The sequence below is a fragment of the Cervus canadensis genome, chromosome 5 (genome assembly GCF_019320065.1).
Source record: "Cervus canadensis isolate Bull #8, Minnesota chromosome 5, ASM1932006v1, whole genome shotgun sequence".
In the NCBI taxonomy this organism is placed as follows: Eukaryota; Metazoa; Chordata; class Mammalia; order Artiodactyla; family Cervidae; genus Cervus; species Cervus canadensis.
This window is the reverse complement of record NC_057390.1, coordinates 83,399,625-83,418,089: the sequence shown is the minus strand read 5'-3', so window position 1 is coordinate 83,418,089 and position 18,465 is coordinate 83,399,625. Positions and strand designations below refer to the sequence as shown.

At 44.9% G+C, this 18,465-nt stretch overlaps 2 protein-coding genes across 4 annotated transcripts in view; one reads left to right on the top strand and one right to left on the bottom strand.

The window, feature by feature from the left end:
• The window catches only part of ASAP2 (ArfGAP with SH3 domain, ankyrin repeat and PH domain 2), a 153,720-nt gene extending 151,242 nt beyond the window's left edge, over positions 1-2,478 (top strand). For both annotated transcript variants that reach the window (XM_043469389.1, XM_043469387.1), the window contains one exon: positions 5-2,478. In XM_043469389.1, coding sequence (XP_043325324.1) covers positions 5-79 — 75 coding nt within the window. In that variant the 3' untranslated portion in view covers positions 80-2,478. The remainder of the gene's footprint in view (positions 1-4) is intronic.
• A 748-nt stretch (positions 2,479-3,226) lies between these two features.
• Positions 3,227-18,459, bottom strand: ITGB1BP1 (integrin subunit beta 1 binding protein 1). 2 transcript variants are annotated; one of them, XM_043469394.1, is made up of 8 exons: positions 18,307-18,459; positions 12,221-12,331; positions 11,163-11,264; positions 8,255-8,333; positions 6,816-6,952; positions 4,881-4,973; positions 3,970-4,119; positions 3,227-3,469 (listed from the first exon to the last, which is right to left on the bottom strand). In XM_043469394.1, exons 3-8 carry the CDS (start codon positions 11,232-11,234, stop codon positions 3,398-3,400), a joined length of 603 nt encoding a protein of 200 aa, XP_043325329.1. In that variant the 5' UTR covers positions 11,235-11,264; positions 12,221-12,331; positions 18,307-18,459; the 3' UTR covers positions 3,227-3,397. The 2 variants fall into 2 exon arrangements, with proteins under 2 accessions (XP_043325329.1, XP_043325330.1); XM_043469395.1 differs by lacking the exon at positions 12,221-12,331 and having other exon boundaries at positions 18,307-18,427.
• Positions 18,460-18,465: the final 6 nt, after the last annotated feature.

Sequence of the window (18,465 nt, the reverse complement as noted above, 5' to 3'; positions counted from 1 at the left end):
TCAGATCGGCCACATTGACGGAGATCCGAGTCGCAAGGGCGCATTTCCCGTGTCTTTTGTGCACTTTATTGCTGACTGAATTGCTACTGAAGAAAACACTTCTTTTAAAAGTCATGTCCTGTTTCATTTTGGTACCAGTACTCTTGCCAGATAACCTGTCTCATGACTTGTACCCTACCCACTTTCTCTAATGCCACTGTTCTGCTTTATAAACTCAAAAGGCAATTTATATATATATCAATGAATTGTTTTATATTTTGTGTTTTTCATGAAACATTGCTATACTTTTATTAGGAAAAACTCAATTTCCTAAGAGGTGGACTGAAAAGTGATTTTTTTTTTTTCCTGAAAAGTGATTTTAACTACATAATCAAGCCTGAATCTACAGCATTAGCTGAACCTCAAAGTAGTTTGGACTGTTGGGAAGAAATGCGTCCTTTTCTTGGCCCATTTCTTTAGTCGGTGACCTTTAGCACAGTTATTCTTTTTAGGAAGCCGGTAAACTTTTGCTTTCCAATTCTGCAGCTAATCTGCACTTTCTAGATAAAATGCTTCAGTTCACCTTTAAAGACTTAAAAAAAAAAAAAAAACCTTGAAAGATTTCCTTTGAAATCGACCCAACATTTATTTAAAGCAACTTGGGAGTGTATACGTAAGCGTTGTATTTTCCAGCACCTGGTGTGTGAGGTTACAGCCGTCATTGTATCCTGCATGAGTGTGTAAACTATTGTGAACAAGCCTACCTAAGCCAACTAGGGATGGTTTGCTATGGCATACGTCAGCTCCAGATTGTATAAAACTGCATTTCCTGAATTCGGTTGAAAACTAAAGATGACGGATTGCAACACGGTTCTTCAAGCTAGTTTATACGCTTTAGGTGTCCTGGGATTCGCTTTCTCGAGCCCCCTGGTTGCAGCCAGAGTACCGTCACTGAGTCCTAGCTGTTTCCTGCCGAGTGTACCGCTGCCTTCCCTTCTAGCTCGAGAGAATGTTTCCTCGATTTAGTGTCTTGTCTTCATAGAATATACCAACAGGAATGGTAGTTACACTGTCTTGCAATTTAATCTGTCCACTTGTTTGTAATCACGAACATATCAGAAATCTGTAGGTTCCAGGTAATAAAATAACCCCAGACATCCGGACTTCCTGTTGAAGTCCATCATATCATTCTTAAACTTAAGCTACTAGAGGCAGGGGGGTGGGGGTTAGGTTGTATACAATAAAATAAAAACTCATTAGGTTTAATGAACTTGACTATCATACCTCTACTTAGTCATGGTGGGTGTAAGATTCAGAGTAGGTATGTTGAAAAATTTGGCGCTCTCTGAGAATAAATAGGCATATAATGCCCACTTAGATTTTTACCAAAAGCGGTAAATTTAAGGATAGGCTTGGAAAGCAAGGTGACAATGCTGTTTCTGCATGTCATGATGGTACATTTGATTGAAGCAGCCTGTCTTTATTATGCAAGACTCTTGTTGAGTGTAGAGCTTTTTTTTTTTTTTTTAAATTTCATTGTTTTTTTTTTTTTTTCCCACTGATATTATAAAGGAAGACAGAACAAACTGGAATGTTTTATGATGTTGTATGGCAATTGCGTTTTTTACCTTTCAAAGTTCCGGGTAAAAATGTGTTAGATCTGTAATTAAAGTCTTTATTTCTTTTTTTTTTTTAAGCACTACATCTGTTTTCACTAATTGTTCGTTTCTGTTTTTGAACCCTTCATTAGTTAATTCTCTCATAGATTGAAGAACATAAACAGATGTTTTGCACAGTGCACTTCATATGTATATTTTAGCACAGCCCTCCCACATCCATACCTTATAATCAATCAGCCTTTTGCCTACTTGGTGCCAGCTATATAAGGAATTAATGTTGATCCATATCAACATTGGAACACCAGTCCCAAACTGATATATCAGGTTCACTGGTACATACATAAATATCTAGGAAATATTTTCCCAGTCTACAATTTGGTGGTGCTATTGTGCGGTAATTAATATTACTCTTGCCGGAGGAGAAATTATATTAACTTCCCTACTAATGATGTCCTTTCCTAGTTATTTGCTCTTTGCAAATTAAAAAAAAGCAACTGAGAAAAAGGAAAACACTGTAGATAATCTATTTATATTTAAAGTTTACGTTTTGTGACCTCAGCTGCAGGATTCTGGCATTTGGCATGCCATCCTCCATCAGGTCTGACCTCTAGGGATGGCAACTCAGAAATCTGTCCACGGACTAATGGTTAGCGTGTGATTTGTGAAGGGTGGGAACCACGACTGCAGCCTGGATGCTATCTGAGATGTATGATATTCAATTCATTCGCTCGATTATTTCCGTCTAGTTGCAGCGCAACTGTATATATTGTATAACCTAAATCAGTTATTTTCATTGTCCTAATTAGAGCATGTTTAATAAGTTTACTCTTCTTGTTAACTAGTCATCTGACTGGAAAAAAATAAAATACTTTTAAATGGACATGGTGTTTTTCATGTTTTTAATCTTTTGAGTGTTCAGTTGCTTCAGTAATGTCTGACTCTTTGCAACCCCATGGACTGTAGCTCACCAGGCTCCTCTGTCCATAGAATTTTCCAGACAAGAATACTGGAATGGGTTGCCATGCCCTCCTCAAGGGGATCTTCCCAACCCAGGGATCGAACTACCACGTCTCTTTCGTCTCCTGAATTGGCAGGCAAGTTCTTTACCACTAGCGCCACCTGGGAAGCCCCCTTTAGTCTTTAGTAAAGCACTGTATATAAAAAGACTTTTTAAAAAAAATACACTAGTCTACTGAACATGAAATTCTTAACAGTGTAGGGCTTCTAACATGATCAGTAATCTCTGAGGGTTTTCAAAGATAATTACTGTGGTTTATATTGTGGTTTGCTAACAAGTTATCCTGACAACACACCTTTTAAAGTTTCCCTTTTTGTGACTTTTGACAGCATCACTGTTGCAAACCAGCATGATTCGTGGGTCCCTGGACCAGACCTCTGCCTGATTAGAGCTCCGAGCTGGTGAGACTGCATCGCCAGCCAATGCTGCAGGACAGATGGCCTGGGTCTTCCTCAGAAAGTTCTCCATGTTCCTTACTCACCTAGGGTGCTTCTGTGACACATAAAAGTTATCAGGCTTATTTGTGTCTAAAAGCGACAAATGACGTTGCTCTTTTAGTCCCAGTAGGTAGGTAACTTCAATGAGTTAATTCGCTGTTAAATAAGACACATTTTACTAGAAAAACAAATGACTGGTATTTTATACACTGCATTTTCTTCAGAAAATCGAGAGCAAAAGATTGCTCATATTTCCGTAACAGTTCAACACTGAAGACTGGAAACAGAAACTATTGAGAAAACAGCTGAATTTGCACATGAAGCTTACTTCCCCCTTGCAGAATTCAAGGTTTCTCAGAAGTCAATACAGAGTCGAAAGCAGTGGATAAAACTTTGCAGATTGCTTGTGCTTGTTCCTACATTAAGTGAAAAGATACAATAAAAGAATTAGTAAGTCTGTTCCCCAACTAGATCAGACCCTCCTAACGCCTGTCCTAAACCTACACACCGCTAGTGTGGGGACGTCCAGGACACGGCCTGCCTGGGTCACCACTTCCTGGGCCCCTTTAGTAACTGCACTCGGTAACACAGGACCGCAGCCATTGGGAGGGACCCTCACGAGTCAGGACCACGAGGTGCAGGAAAGCGGGGCTGCCCGTGGAGGACACCCCACTTCCGCTCACCTGCTTTGCATTCACTCATGAGGCACGTGCTGCTTCTGGGCTAACAGCTCACAGCCTGCAGTAGGCTGGTCCGCTGGCTGACCTGCCGTCTGGTACACGCATTCCCCTGTTATGCCAGGTATCAGACAACGTGGCAGACAGCATCTCTTCTGCCTTTGAAAAATCTAAATAATCTGGTTTTACCACTTGGTTTGATGAATGAGACCTGTAACCAAAGAGACTGAAAACCTTACCAGGCTGTTGCACTGGTAAACCCACAGGCTGTATTCTTGGTTGCTTGCATCTGTGGTCTTCAGAGCCAGTAAACTCTTTCCTGCCCCAAGACCATCGTCGTAACACACCATCCGGATGATTAAATACAGAGCGTGCCGATGCAGAACGTCCTGCAGAGGTCAGGGGAAGAAGGACCATGCTATTTCTTCACATGTCCACATTTTCCAGGGCAGAATTTACCGTGAGGCTTTAAACAGAACATACCCATCCATGGATCTATCTGGCTGAACATAGTTTTTACAGGTTTTTCACCAAAAGGGACCTTCCGGTGAACTTGGTTAGGGGCCAATTTGCCTTTAGAATCATGCCTTCCTATGTAAGTTCTAGGAAGACTGAGACAATCTAAATTCACGGCCCTGTTTTCTACACCCAGCTGACAGCTGCTCTGAATTGGTGTGGGGTTCTAAGCTGAAAATGCATGACAGACCAGCCGTGGGTGTGGGGTGGTAGGGGGCTTGGGCCCTGTGCTTTGCCAAACTGCTTCAGTTGTGTCTGACTCTTTGAGACCCTACAGACTACAGCCAGGCTCCTCTGTCCATGGAAGTCTCCTGGCAAGAGTACTGGAGCGGGTTGCCAAGCCTTCCTCCAAGGGATCTTCCCGACCCAGGGATCAAACCCTCGTGTCTTACATCTCCTGTATTGGCAGGTGGGTTCTTGGCCACTAGCACCACCTGGGAGGCCCTGGCTTGGGCCCGACACAGAAGCAAAAGCCTCTAATCATTTACCCTAGGAAACTGGTCACTTTCCAGGCCAGCTGCCAGGAATGACGAAAAACCAACCACTCTGCAAACAGGGGCAGATCTAACTACAAAAAGGCCATTCCTGGTCTGAACTCCCCAAACCCATTTTCTCCTTTAATTAAATTACTTACATACTGATCTGATGTGGACACTTTTATACCGTACTTGGAAACTCCCATAATAAATTCTTCCTCCAGTGGAACGAAGGGCAACTTTCCATCTTGCTTTAAAGTAAAAATAAATTACATTTTAAAAAATTATGTTTCATTCTTGATTCTGATTAGTCACTTTTAGCATCTGGCCATCGCAAACCCAAACCCTTTAAAGAATGTGGGGGTACAGCCCTCTTCTCTCCAAAGAGGCATTAGAAATACCCCTCACTTTTTTTTTTTTTTCCAGTAAGAAGTCCACAAATTTGACCAGAACTCAGATCCATGTGCCCCATGGTTCTTGTTTGCAAACTGACACTCCTCACAGATACCAGTGGGGCTTATATATTTACACTAGAAAAATGTAAGGCTCCTTATTCAAAGTTTACTGTAATGTCAGCACGTTAAATAGGAAACACACTGTAGGAACCATTCTCAACCGGTTTATATCCTACCCAGGTGTCAATATGTCTGGCTATCCCAGTGTCCCAGGGCTGTGGGCGAATAAACAGCTTGACAAATGGTTTTTTGGCTCTTGAAAACATCCATCAGTATTTTGAACTCTTCAGAAACAAGGAGGACAGCAGATAATGCCTGATGGTTTTCCTAGCAGATTATCACATTTTATCTGCTTAGTGTGCCTGACTTGTCTTCTCTAAAATAAAAACGATACTGTCAACCATCAGCAGATGTTCCACACGGTCAACGTTTTTGTGGAACCGTTTGCCTGCACTGAAGAAATTACAGTCATGAGCAGTGTCCACCTACCCTAGTTCTTGGGTCCTCACATGCAAGCTTACCCTCATGCCTATCACCTCTCACACAGGGTAAGGCAACTCCAAGAATCCATGCAATGCTACAGTTTAGGAGTTCTGACAAGCCCAAGTTTACAGTGCTGTGAGAGACAGCAGCCCCTGTCGGTGTGAAAATAATCCTAGCATACTTGTGGGGGGCGGGGGGAGCAGTATTAGAAAACTTTCAGGAGACTATTAGTTGTTGCTTGCACGATGTTGGAATGACTGTATAGATTCCAAAGTAAAATGCTGGGATAATCGTGTTAGTTGCCTCGTCAACGGCGGACTAGACTGGCTGATTCCTTCTCAGACAGAGGAGACTTTCTTTAGGAGGACATGAAACGTCATATGAAACAAGCTCGCCTCCATGCATTAAGAGACCACATGATCTTAAAAGTGACAAACACTCTACAAATTTGGTAAGGGAACCTTCCCATTGCAGTAATATCCCTTTGTTCATGAACACAAAGATGGGCAGTTCCATCTTCTAGAGACTCGGGGAGCAACTGACTGTGGACAGTGTTCAGTATTCCAGCTCATCCACTCCCTTCACTGATAAAGAGTACCGACCTCACAATACTTTATGCACAAACCTTACACCTTTGTCTTCATTTTCACTCTAAATTTTCCTTTGTGATGAATTTATTCTTTTATTTTCTCGACTGGGATATATTTTCAAAACCCACCTCACCTCAATCCTTGTTGGAGACAGCGTATGAATAGAGAGAGATGGGAGTTCAACACCATGAATGAGATTGCTCATTCGAATAACTGAAAATAGTTCATGGAGCCACAGTTAAGATTTGCCAGAGTGTTCTAAAGCTAAGCCTGTGGTGTGCACTCACTCACTGCGCTCAGCTCCCCGTTTAAACAAAGAGACGCCCTCAGTCAGCCCCAGAAAGAGTAAAAAACCACCGTTTGAAGGAAGGAACCAAGTCCCTGTGTTCCTCTGTGACTCAGTCCCGGGGTCCCTCCTCTGACCACAGCACTCGGTGACATCTTAACAGTGATAAAAGCGTGGCTTCAGGAGAAGCAGTGAAGAGACTGGAAGAGTATTGTCTCTGTCCAAAGCCACAAATTCACCCCAGAATCTGAGAAAATAGAACTTTTTTTTTTTTTTTACCTGAGCAACATCTATATAATTTATCAGGTCCAGTGGCCCTTCGAGACTTTTCCCCTCTGAGAGTTTCAGTTTCTCAATGGCACCAACATACTTTATTCGAAATTCTGCACAGGTGTCTGAATTGTTGTTGCTTTGTCCTAAAGGTAAAAGAAAAATCATAAGACTTCAAAAGAAACAGCTACATTACAGGGTATCTTTAACCCCTCCCCATACAGGAAATCAACTATCATTAGAACTAAACCTTTAATAAAAAATTAAAAATTTTTAAATGCAAACTTTTTGATGCAATGGGAAAGAACTTGAATTTTCACTAACGTTTTCCTCAGTGACTCACAATGTACTAAATATGTACGATCTCAGTAGGAATAAATTAAGTATTAATAGCCTTCACTTCTTCAAAAAGAAGAAAACTAAAATGTCAACTTGACAATACCTTTATAATGCATATGACATTTGATTATTTTTTTGGTTTCTTCTCCCACTTTCCCATGTGAATTTCTTTCCTGACTCAGGAAACCTGGTCTATCTCTCCCATTCAGCCAGAAAAGACCAGGCTTTCTTTCCCCCAGTGTAGATGGAGTAATGCCAGACGGGACCAGATGGTAACAGGTGAAGAACTCCATGTGCCATAAAGGCCAGCCAGTACAAGGTACCACAAAGGATTTACAACATCTGACATAGTAAGGCAATACTATGTGGTCACTCTTAGATCATGTTTATGTAATACAAAGATGCCCACATTTTTAATATTTCAAAGCATCTGGAAGTAAAGACAATAGACCTTATGCCACCATATCCCCTTTTCCACCTCTCCTACTCTCACCACCTTGCATGGACTCAGTTGTTTGTGATCCCAAAAGTAGAAGGATTTTGTATAACAAAATGAATGTAGTCGGTTTCCAATTAGACATCAGCTAACAGGTGGGTCGGAAGCCACCTTTGATTTCTATAGAGAGATACTCCTTTCAGGAGGCTGCATAAATGTTTCCAAGGGCCAGTGACAGACCCCTGCTTATAACCGTGTGCTCCTGATGTTAACCAGCTGGTACATCTCTGGGTACAAGGCTCCTTAGTCTTTTTAATCAGCAGGACATTGTCCTACCCCCTGCGAACAATGTAACTCCAAAATAATTTGCCCTCCGCCAGCCCACTTCTTAACAAAGCTATTCTAATACTTCTAAACTGTCACCACCATGTAGCCACACATAATTTTGCTCCACAACCATTAACAAGCAGTTTGCTCCTGTGGCTTTCACCACCCATTCCTCACTGCAACCCACCTTCCACCAGATCCTGGACCATTTTTGAACTCTTGTCAAAAATGACAGAGCAGAGAAAGAAAACCCCAAATAGTCAAGAACTCATTGTCCACTCTGGTAAAACCATGTGAACTTCAGTTAAAAGCCCGAGATGATAAATGATCCCACCTCTGTCCATACCTGAGCTCTTGGTGGAATCGGTGTCAAGGCTTGCCACAGTGCTGGACCGTGAGAGCCCCCCAAGGCTGGAGTCTACAGACTGAGAAATAACAATCAAACACAAACATTTTAAACATAATTAGAAGCACTATTTTCTTTCAAATTCTCTACCAAACATTCAAATGACTTATTTACTATCACTGAATTAACACATATAAAATCAGGTCAGTTATTCATGCAGATCAACTATGACAGATTCTTTTGAAGACAAATTCCATAGCAAACTTAAAAAAAAAAAAAAAAAACAATCCCAATTGCTCTTCCCATAACACAAGTCTGGGATCAACACTTTTTAAAATTAAAGCCATTACCTTTATAGCCTCATAAGATAGTTGATATTTACATCGTATTGAGACTTGAGATTTCACATTGCATGTGAAAATCTATACTTCACTTTCATATTATTTCCACAGAACCCAAGAAGAACTCTGTGCAGAATGCAGGCAGGGAGTGGAGAGATGCAGAGCGGTGAAGTGATTTGCCCAAGGTTACGTCTAGTCACCCCAGACCTCAACCCCACGTCTCCTGACCCTCACCCCAGTATCACAACGCCTCCAACTACTACCTGGCCCCAGCAGGTAAACACAGGTGAAGTGGCAGACCAGAGAATAACTGTGATGTGAATTACAAAGAAAAACCAACGAAACTGTTCAGCAAAATTCAAAGAATCATACGTGTCAATGTAGTTTGTTCTACAGTATCATATTCTCAGTATGCTTAATTTTTTAGAAATAACAGTAAAAACCTTTGATTAAAAAAATAATAATCACTTTTTGGGAATTCCCTGGTGGGCCAGGGGTTAGGACTCAGCACTTTTACCCTGGGGCCAAGATTTGATCCCTGGTTGGGGAACTAAGATCCCGCAAGCTGCATGGCTCGGCCAAAAAGAAAAAAAAAAAATCACTTTTTTATACTTCAAATCAAATTAAATTTTAAAAGTGCAGTCAAATTTTTAGGTGTTTAAGAAGTGAATCAAAATCAATGTAAAAATGTATCCAGTCTTCAGTTTTATTTCTTCCCTTTCTTAATAATTGCATTTCTGGGAATCTCAAACAAGAGCAGAGCTATGTGCACAGAAAGGGTCATCATCACGTTGAGTTTCCCCTGTGGGTCAGCTGGTAAAGAATCCACCTGCAATGCGGGAGACCTCAGTTCGATCCCTGCATTGGGAAGATTCCCCTGGAGAAGGGAAAGGCTATCCCTCCAGTATTCTGGCCTGGAGAATCCCATGGACTGTATAGTCCATGGGGTCGCAGAATCAGACACGACTGAGCGACTTTCACTTTCAAATAAGAGCTGTATGCACAGAGACGGTCATCATCATGTTTGTGTGGTTCTGACAACCTGGAAGAAACCTGAATATTCAAAGAGTGAAGGAAGGGGACCTGGAATTAAGATGCTGTTACAGAGTCAGGCTGCCTTCTGGGAAGGGAGTAACAGAATGAGCTTTTGTGCTTCCAGTTACCCCCGCATGCAGGAGAAGGCCAGAACCTAGCGACCCCCTGAGCAAGGAGGAAGGGAAGGGAGAAACTGGCCTATTTCCCTTGGTTCTGAATGACAAGAGCAGAAGCTTACTTCATCCTAGAGCACATGTCTAACGGACACAGGCCTGCAGAGAAGCCACACGAGACTCCCCGTGACTTGGGGGTAAGACCTCACTCCAGGGCACGGGTCTTCCTGCACCCCCCTGGACCCCCACCCTGCCGGGCCAGCAGGTCCTTGAGCAATCGGCACACGAGCTCTGGTCCAACTCGGCCATCAGCAGGTCCATGCATCTCCCCTTCTCCATTTTCTGATCTAGAAAACAGCAAACTGGGCCCAGTTCAAGCCTGCGGGCCTCACGCTGAGGTAGCAGCGGGGCGGTTCTTGACGAAATTCAGGAGTTTAGACGCCTTAAAGAAAAACTTAGTCACCCCATTCCCAGACTGCACAGGACTCTGAAAATGTCAGGTTTCCGTTGGCTACACGCTGAGAGCTCAGCCCTCCTGCCGGATGGAAATTCCTGCCGGGCAGTGGTGTCGTGTCCCTCCCTGAGTGTGCTATCCTCACCCAGGGCGCTGCCCACAGGCTGGGGAGAGGCACCTCCTCGAGGTGCTGGGCCCTGGGCTCCTCTCCTGCCCCCTGCCTCGCCCAGTCCGGGTTCTGGGCACAGACACCTTTCACAGCTGGGAGCTCACAAGGGTGAAGAATGATTTTAAAAAGGCTTTCGAGTCCTGGGGGCTTCCCTGGTGGCTCAGATGGTAAAGCATCCGCCTGCAATGCAGGAGACCCGGGTTCAATCCCTGGGTCGGGAAGATCCCCTGGAGAAGGAAATGGCAACCCACTCCAGTATGCCCTGAAGAATTCCCTGGACAGAGGAGCCTGGAAGGCTACAGTCCATGGGGTTGCAAAGAGTCGGATACAACTGAGCGACTTCAGTTTCAGTTTTCTAGTCCTAGTCCAGTGGGCCCAGTGGGCCAGGACTCAGGACTGTGAGTATCCCGCACACTCAAATCAGCACATCTGCCTCACTCTCCAACTCACTCCCCGTCGTGGACACAGAATTATAATGACACGCACACACCTCAAGCCCTAGAATTCAAGACATCCAGTTCCTTGACTGCCTGTCAATTTCCTTGACCAGTGTTTCAGTGAGACCTCTCACAGGTCCCAATTCATCTACATTAGTGGATTTAAGGACATCAGAAAAATCTACCAAAACAAAATAAAATTAAATCAAACAGGATGTATCTTGTGCAAAAAAAAAAAAATGTAAAATCCCCAGTTTGAAGAACATCACAGGTCTGCCATGCTTAGTACCTTTCACGCACCATTGCTCAGAAGAAACAGTTCTCACTGTTTTGGCCGCGGCCTCCACTCCACCACCTACCTTGCTCTTGGTACTGATTTCACTGCTCTGGGAACTGCTACTGCTGTGGCGCTTTTTGCCTTTCCGAAACATCTTCCACCATAGCTTGATCCACAGGCTCCTCTGTAAGAGCAAGCGTTGTTTAGATACATGGAGAGAAGCAACTTTAAATCTCTTTACACATAATAGGAATAAAATTAAATAATAACCACCAATTCCTCCCAGTTCCGTGGTATACTCCTTTTCCTTAAAACATAAATATTCCCCGCCAACCCACAAAATTTGGATACTATTTTCTTATTCTTTTCTTGAATCACAAAGTTTTAACCCAGTGAACCTGAAAGGTAGGAAACTTTTTGTCGTCTCTAGAAGTATGAAAAGCACCAATCAGAAGTACCAGACACCTGTCATCTAGTCCTCAACATAGTCAAGTGCCTGCCTTCTCTTTAATCAAGCCCAGACGTTAGTAAAATATGTGACATACTAGTTTATCAACCAAGATTCTGAGATCAGTTACCGTCTCCGCTTCCTGTTCTGTAAACAGCAGGGCCAAGAACTGAAAGCACTGATGCCTCTGGGGTTTGGTGCATTTTTCTTGAAGTCGCAAACTATGTTTAGGGAAAGGCAGACATGACGATAATGTCAGGTGCTACCTCTCGCCTCATTCCAGTAAGGCCAGGAAGGAGGTGACCTAAATATCCCAGAGTCAACCTTATGTAGATCTTTAATGAACTATTTCTCCTTGACCATTTCACAGGAGCAAGCATATTATACTTGAACAATGATGAACTGGCCAGAGAAATGTTTAATAGTTCAAGTGCTTTCACACTGTCTCACTTAATCCTCACAGCATGGAGACACCCAGAGTCTGCTCCAAGTGTTCTCTGAGGCTCTGTCTGCTGCTGTATCCTGCTGGGCTCTGACCGAACCCCCGAAGGGGTTCACAGAAGGGAGGTTAGAATCCACGTTTCACAGATGAGGGAACTGTCACCCATCTTTCAGGAGAATGTGTGAATTCGAGAAACTAACAAATGTTTACTAAAGACTGATTCTACAGAGGGAAAAAGGGGTCTGCTTACTGCAGAATCGAATGCTATTCTACCGTCTTCAAAGGTTCCACAGACAGCAGTCTGCAAAGATAGCTTCCTTTCACTCTGACATGGTCAGCTCTTGACAGAAAAACAGGGTACCTGATGAAGGAAAAGAATGAATAAATCAGTGAATGTCCCTCTCCAATTAACAGTTTCTCCCAGTGAATCTGGAGATACTCCCCTCTCTGCCCCCACCACCAAGTCCACTCACAAGCATCTGACCCTAGACTTGACTCCTGAGCCCAAGCATTTTGATCAGCCCCATCATCCAATTTATTTCTATATTTTTGCTTCATTTGTGGAGTAGCAAGAACACCCAACTCATTCATTCATTCTTTCCTCAGTGGCCAGCGAGCACCTACCAGCTGCTGGGACTACACCAGTGAATAAGACAGATAAAGTCTCTGACCTCAGGGAACCTATTTTTTTTATTTATTTTTAATCAATTTCATTTTTTTCCGTGTGGGACCTTAGTTCCCCCATCAGGAATCAACCCCGTGCCTCCTTGCACTGGAAGCATGGAGCCCTAACCCCTGGACCACCGGGGAAGTCTGGGGAGCTCATTTTTACAGGGAGTAGCCAGACCAACGTGAAAACCAAGTATCAAACACATTATTTGGAAATAACAATTGCTCTAAGGGGAACTAAAGCAAGTCAAGCAGATAGCGAACAAAGGAAGGGGTGACTCTTTGAGACAGAAAAAAAGATGTTCTGAGGAGGTGAGAGCTAAGACCTGAGAGAAGCAGGAGCGGACACGACGTGGAGGAGAAGCACCGTGAGTGGAGGACATGGCAAGTGCACAGGTCCTGAGGGATGCCATTTGACGTGAGGACCAGTGAGACGCCAGGGCAACTAAGAACAGGAGGCGGAGGGACAGGGGCAGGCGAGACAGAGCCACAGAACACCTCGCAGGCCACAACAGAAGTTGGGGTTTATTCTGGGTTTCACAGGAAGACTCTGGAAGGTTTCAAAGAGCAGTCAGGTGGTACGATCAGATTTCTGTTTTAGAAACATGACTGGCTGCTGGGCAGGGAACTAGCTACAGAGAGAACCTAAGAGTAAAAAGAGGGAGACTACTGAGAAAGCTTTGGTGGGTGACTTGTTGGATAACTTTGTTGCCGACAAGAGCTTCCCCACTGCAGGATACTTTTCTGTCAGAGAAGGCAAGAGTGCCTTATTCCAAAGTCTGCCCAAAACTGGGTTACCCTAGCAGCATAAAGGACCATAATCTGATGGGTTAAAATGTTGTTGTATAGCACGTTTAAGCACATTTCAAGTCTCTCTATATATATCAATTTTAATGATTTTTAAAAGTTTGATAGTATTATTATGGATTCCCAAAGCATCCATTCAAACCCCTAGAATACTAGAATGATTTGAAAGGCACTACATTATAAGGCCTTGGCAACTCCTTAAGACTTTCTTTTTTCATCATTAGTCTAGGAGCTGTAGGGGAAAAGCACTTATGAAAGCCTTTGATAGCTGCCACTATTTTGATGCATGTTCTTAATTAAGCAAATCATTCTTGTCTCTGAATTATTCATGCATAAAAATAAGGCCAAAGATACTGCCACTTGGATGTTGCACAGACTCATCAAAGGCAGAAATGCCTAAAGCAGAACCCGTCTTCCCCTCCACACCTGCTCCTCTCCCTTTCAGTAAATTACATTATTTCTGGTAGAAAGTGGGAAACCACCAACCCCTCACTGTCCTCCCGCCCCACATCCAGTTAAACCCAAGACACACTGATTCTACCATCTGTAGATTATACCATTCATGAATCAAACAGGGCCTGCATTGTTCTAGACTATGGTTACACAGAAATACTTTTTCATTATCTGATTAAAGTGATAGATCCTTAACTCATAAAAAATTCACAAAGTCTGGAATGCAATTTAAGGAATTCACCAGCCTCCAGGAGATGTTTCAAGGGAGAGGGACCCTGTCCTGAGACAGGTTGGGTCCTGGGACCCTTTGCTGCAATGCCTGCACCTGGACAAATGCCTCCTTGAGCAACAAAATATGAAGAAACTATATGGAACTAAAAATAACTGTGCATGCATGCACAAATGTCTTGGAGGAAAAGCTATGACAAACCTAGACAGCATATTAAAGAGCAGAGAAATGGCTTTGCAGACAAAGGTCCATATAGTCAAAGCTCTGATTTTTCCAGTAGTCATGTACAGATGTGACAGTTAGATCATAAAGAATGCTGAGTGCCGAAGAATTGATGCTTTTGAATTGTGGTGCTGGAGAAGACTCCTGAGAATCTCCTGGACAGCAAAGAAATCAAACCAGTCAATCCTAAAGGGAATCAAACCTGAATATTCACTGGAAGGACTGACGTTGAAACTCCAATACTTTAGTAATCTGATGCAAAGAGCTGACTCATTGGAAAAGACTGATACTAGGAAAGATTGAAGGCAAAAGGAGAAGGGAGCAGCAGAGGATGAAGACACTAAGATAGTATCACTGACTCAACGGACATGAATCTGAGCAAATTCTGAGAGATAATGGAGGACAGGAAGCCTAGAGTGCTGCAATCCACCGGGGTCACGAAGAGTAGAACACAATTTAGCAACTCAATAACAATACACCTGCAGTTGGGGCAAATTCTGGACAAGACACAAAAAGACCAAAAACCCAAGTGCCACTTCCGAAGAGCAAAAACAGGGTACTGCACATGCCTCCTGCACTCACCACCACCAAGTTCAGTTCAGTTCAGTTGATCAGACGTGTCCGACTTTTTGCAACCCCATGGACTGCAGCACGCCAGGCTTTCCTGTCCATCTCCAACTCCTGGAGCTTGCTCAGACTCATGTCCATCGAATTGGTGATGCCATCCAACCATCTCATTCTCTGCGTCCCTTTCTCTTACTGCCTGAAATCTTTCCCAGCATCAGGGTCTTTTCAAATAAGTCAGTTCTTCGCATCAGGTGGCCAAAGTATTGGAGTTTCAACTTCAAAATCAGTCCTTCCAAGGAGCAAGCGTCTTTTAATTTCATGGCTGCAGTCACCTTCTGCAGTGATTTTGGAGCCCAAGCAGAGAAAGTCTGCCGCTGTTTCCACTGTTTCCCCATCTACTGGCCATGAAGTGATGGGGCTGGATGCCATGATCTTTGTTTTTTGAATGTTGAGTTTTAAGCCAGCTTTTTCACTCTCCTCTTTCATTTACATCAAGAGGCTTTTAAGTTCCTCTTCACTTTCTGCCATAAGGGTGGTGTCATCTGCATATCTGAAGTTACTGATATTTCTCCTGGCAATTTTGATTCCTGCTTGTGCTTCATCCAGCCGGCATTTCACATGATGTACTCTGCATAGAAGTTAAATAAGCAAGGTGATAATAAGCAAGGAGTACCTTGACGTACTCCTTTCCCAATTTGGAACCAGTCTGTTGTTCCACGGCTGGTTCTAACTGTTGCTTCTTGACCTGCATACAGATTTATCAGGAGGCAGATAAGGTGGTCTGGTATTCCCAACTCTTTAAGAATTTTCCACAGTTTGTTGTGACCCACAGTCAAAGGCTTTGCAGTAGTCAATAAAGCAGATGTTTTTCTGGAACTCTCTTGTTTTTTTGATGATCCAATGGATGTTGGCAATTTGACCACCACCAAAGGGGTGGGCAAAACACCTAAAGCCACCCCTCCTGCCTGACCCCTAGACACACCCCTACTCTCTGGCCAAGCTTTGCCTGAATTTCTTGACTGGCCTCTTATCAATTTCTATTGATTAGGGAAGGCTAAGACCACTGGTTGGTATCAGTCCCAGCTGGACTTCTTGCCATTTCAAATCTATCACCAAGCTCCAGCTAAAATGATTTATTTAAAACTCAAGTCAGATGCTATGTAACCAATTTAAAATCTTTCACTGGCTCCTCAAAGTTAAAGCCTGAAGTCAAGGCTGTTCGCCAGGACAAGCACAGTTGGTCCTGCATGACCTGGCTCACCTCGACCTCTCCAGTCTCCTCTTCCACAATCAGCTTCACAATCACTTAATATGTAAAGAATGGCACAGCTGCCTGAGGTTCTCAGCATGCATTATCCTCCCTGTTTCCACACGTTGCTCCTGCTGTTCCCTCTGCCTACAATACCCTTTCACCTTCTACTTGATCGCTAACTTCGGTCACCTGTCAAGACTCAGTTCAGACTTCTCTTCTAGAAAGCCTCCAAGCTGGGCTAAGGGATGGTCCTCCACATCTTGATTTTAGCATGAGTCGGCTACTGCCCACTTGTAACTATCTCAGAACTGTGAGTGCATCAAAGACCAGGGCTAGGTCATCTCTGTATACCCGATGCCTGGCACAGCCTGTCAGAGGCCATGCTAGCCAACTAGAGAACTTTCTTGTGAGATAATACCCAGATGACAAGCTCCACATACTGAATACCTACCATTTGCTGCCCAGGGCTAAGCGTCATATACATATATACATAGAGGTATCTACATGTATACGTATGAGTGTGTGTGTTTCCCTGGTGGCTCAGCAGTAAAGAATCCTCCCTCCAATGCAGGAGCCTGGGGATCGATCCCTGGGTGGGGAAGATTCCCTGGAGAAAGCAATGGCAACCCACTCCAGTATTCTTACCTGGGAAATTCCATGGACAGAGGAGCCTGGAGGGCTAACAGTCTGTACTCAGTAGCTTAGTCATGTCTGACTCTTTGTGATCCCAAGGACTGTAGCCTGCCTGGTGCCTCCATCCATGGGATTCTCCAGGTAAGAATACTGGAGTGGGTTGCCATTTCCTTCTCCAGGGGATCTTCCCCACCCAGGGATCGAACCGCTGTCTCTTACATCTTATGCATTGGCAGGCAGGCTCTTTATCACTAGTACCACCTGGGAAGCCCAAAGTCCATGGGGTTGCAACAGAGTCAGACACTACCAAGAGACTGAAAAACAACAAAAAATGCTATATATATATATGTGTGTGTGTGTGTACATATATATATATGTCCTTATGCTGTATATACAGTACCTCTGACCCTCTCTAATGACCAGCAAGGTTGCAATATTACAGCCCCTTTCAAATGAGGCAGCCAAAGCTCTAAGTTTATTAAGCAGCTTGCCCAAGGCCACAAGGCTAATAATCAGTTCGGTTCAGTCGCTTAGTCGTGTCTGACTCTTTATGACCCCATGGACTGCAGCACACCAGGTCTCCCTGTCCATCACCAACTCCTGAAGCTTGCTCAAACTCATGTCCATCAAGTCGGTGATGCCATTCAACCACCTCATCCTCTGTTGTCCCCTTCTCCTCTCGCCTTCAATCTTTCCCGGCATCAGGGTCTTTTCCAATGAGTCAGTTCTTCGCATCAGGTGACCAAAAGATTGGAGTTTCAGCTTCAACATCAGTCCTTCCAATGAATATTCAGTACTGATATCCTTTAGGATGGACTGGTTGGATCTCCTTGTAGTCCAAGGGACTCTCAAAAGTCTTCTCCACAGTTCAAAAGCAACAATTCTTCCGCGCTCAGATTTCTTTAGGGTCCAACTCTCACACGATTGAGGCCAAATCGGGAACCTCGGCAGAGCTGCCGCCAAAGCTCCCCGCAGACCCCACCCAGCTCCCCAGGTATTCGTCGCCGTCGTGAGCGCCTGCCACGTGCTGGTGCGCTGGACAACAGACAGACAGACACGGCCCCAGCCCGGCCCCGCTGCGGGGAAAACTCCAGCGCGCGGAGAAACCGACAGGATCCAGCACAAAAAAAGACGGCCGCCCTTCGTCGCCCTGAGCTCAGATCAGGGCCGGGGGCGGGGAACAGCGCCGCGGGTGCTCGCACCCCTTCGCCTTCCGACAGGACCCAACCAGACGCCACATCCGTCGTCACCGGGGCCGCAGTCCCACCCCAGACAGGGATCGGCCCAGGGCCCTGCCTCCACGGGCAGGCCCAGGCCCGCTGCGCGGCTCCTGCCGCCCGCCTGGCGCTGCCCTCCGGGCCCGGGGCCCGGGGCAGGCGGGTCCCTGCGGAGATTGCGGCACCACCCATCCGCCCCGCGCGGCTGCCCTCCCCGCTGGCGCCACCCTCGGGGCCAGCGTTCCTGACCACGCTCGGCCTGAGCGCGGCGACGGCCGGGCTCTCACCTCCGCGCCGTCCGCGCTCAGGCGTCAGACAGCCACCGCCCGGGCAGCCGGAGGAGCCCCGGCGGCTCCTCCGGTTCTAATTCCAGCGCCAGCTCTTCCGGGCCCCTGAACCCCGCCCACCTGGGCCCGCCCCCGAAGCCTCGCGCAGGCGCAGTCCGG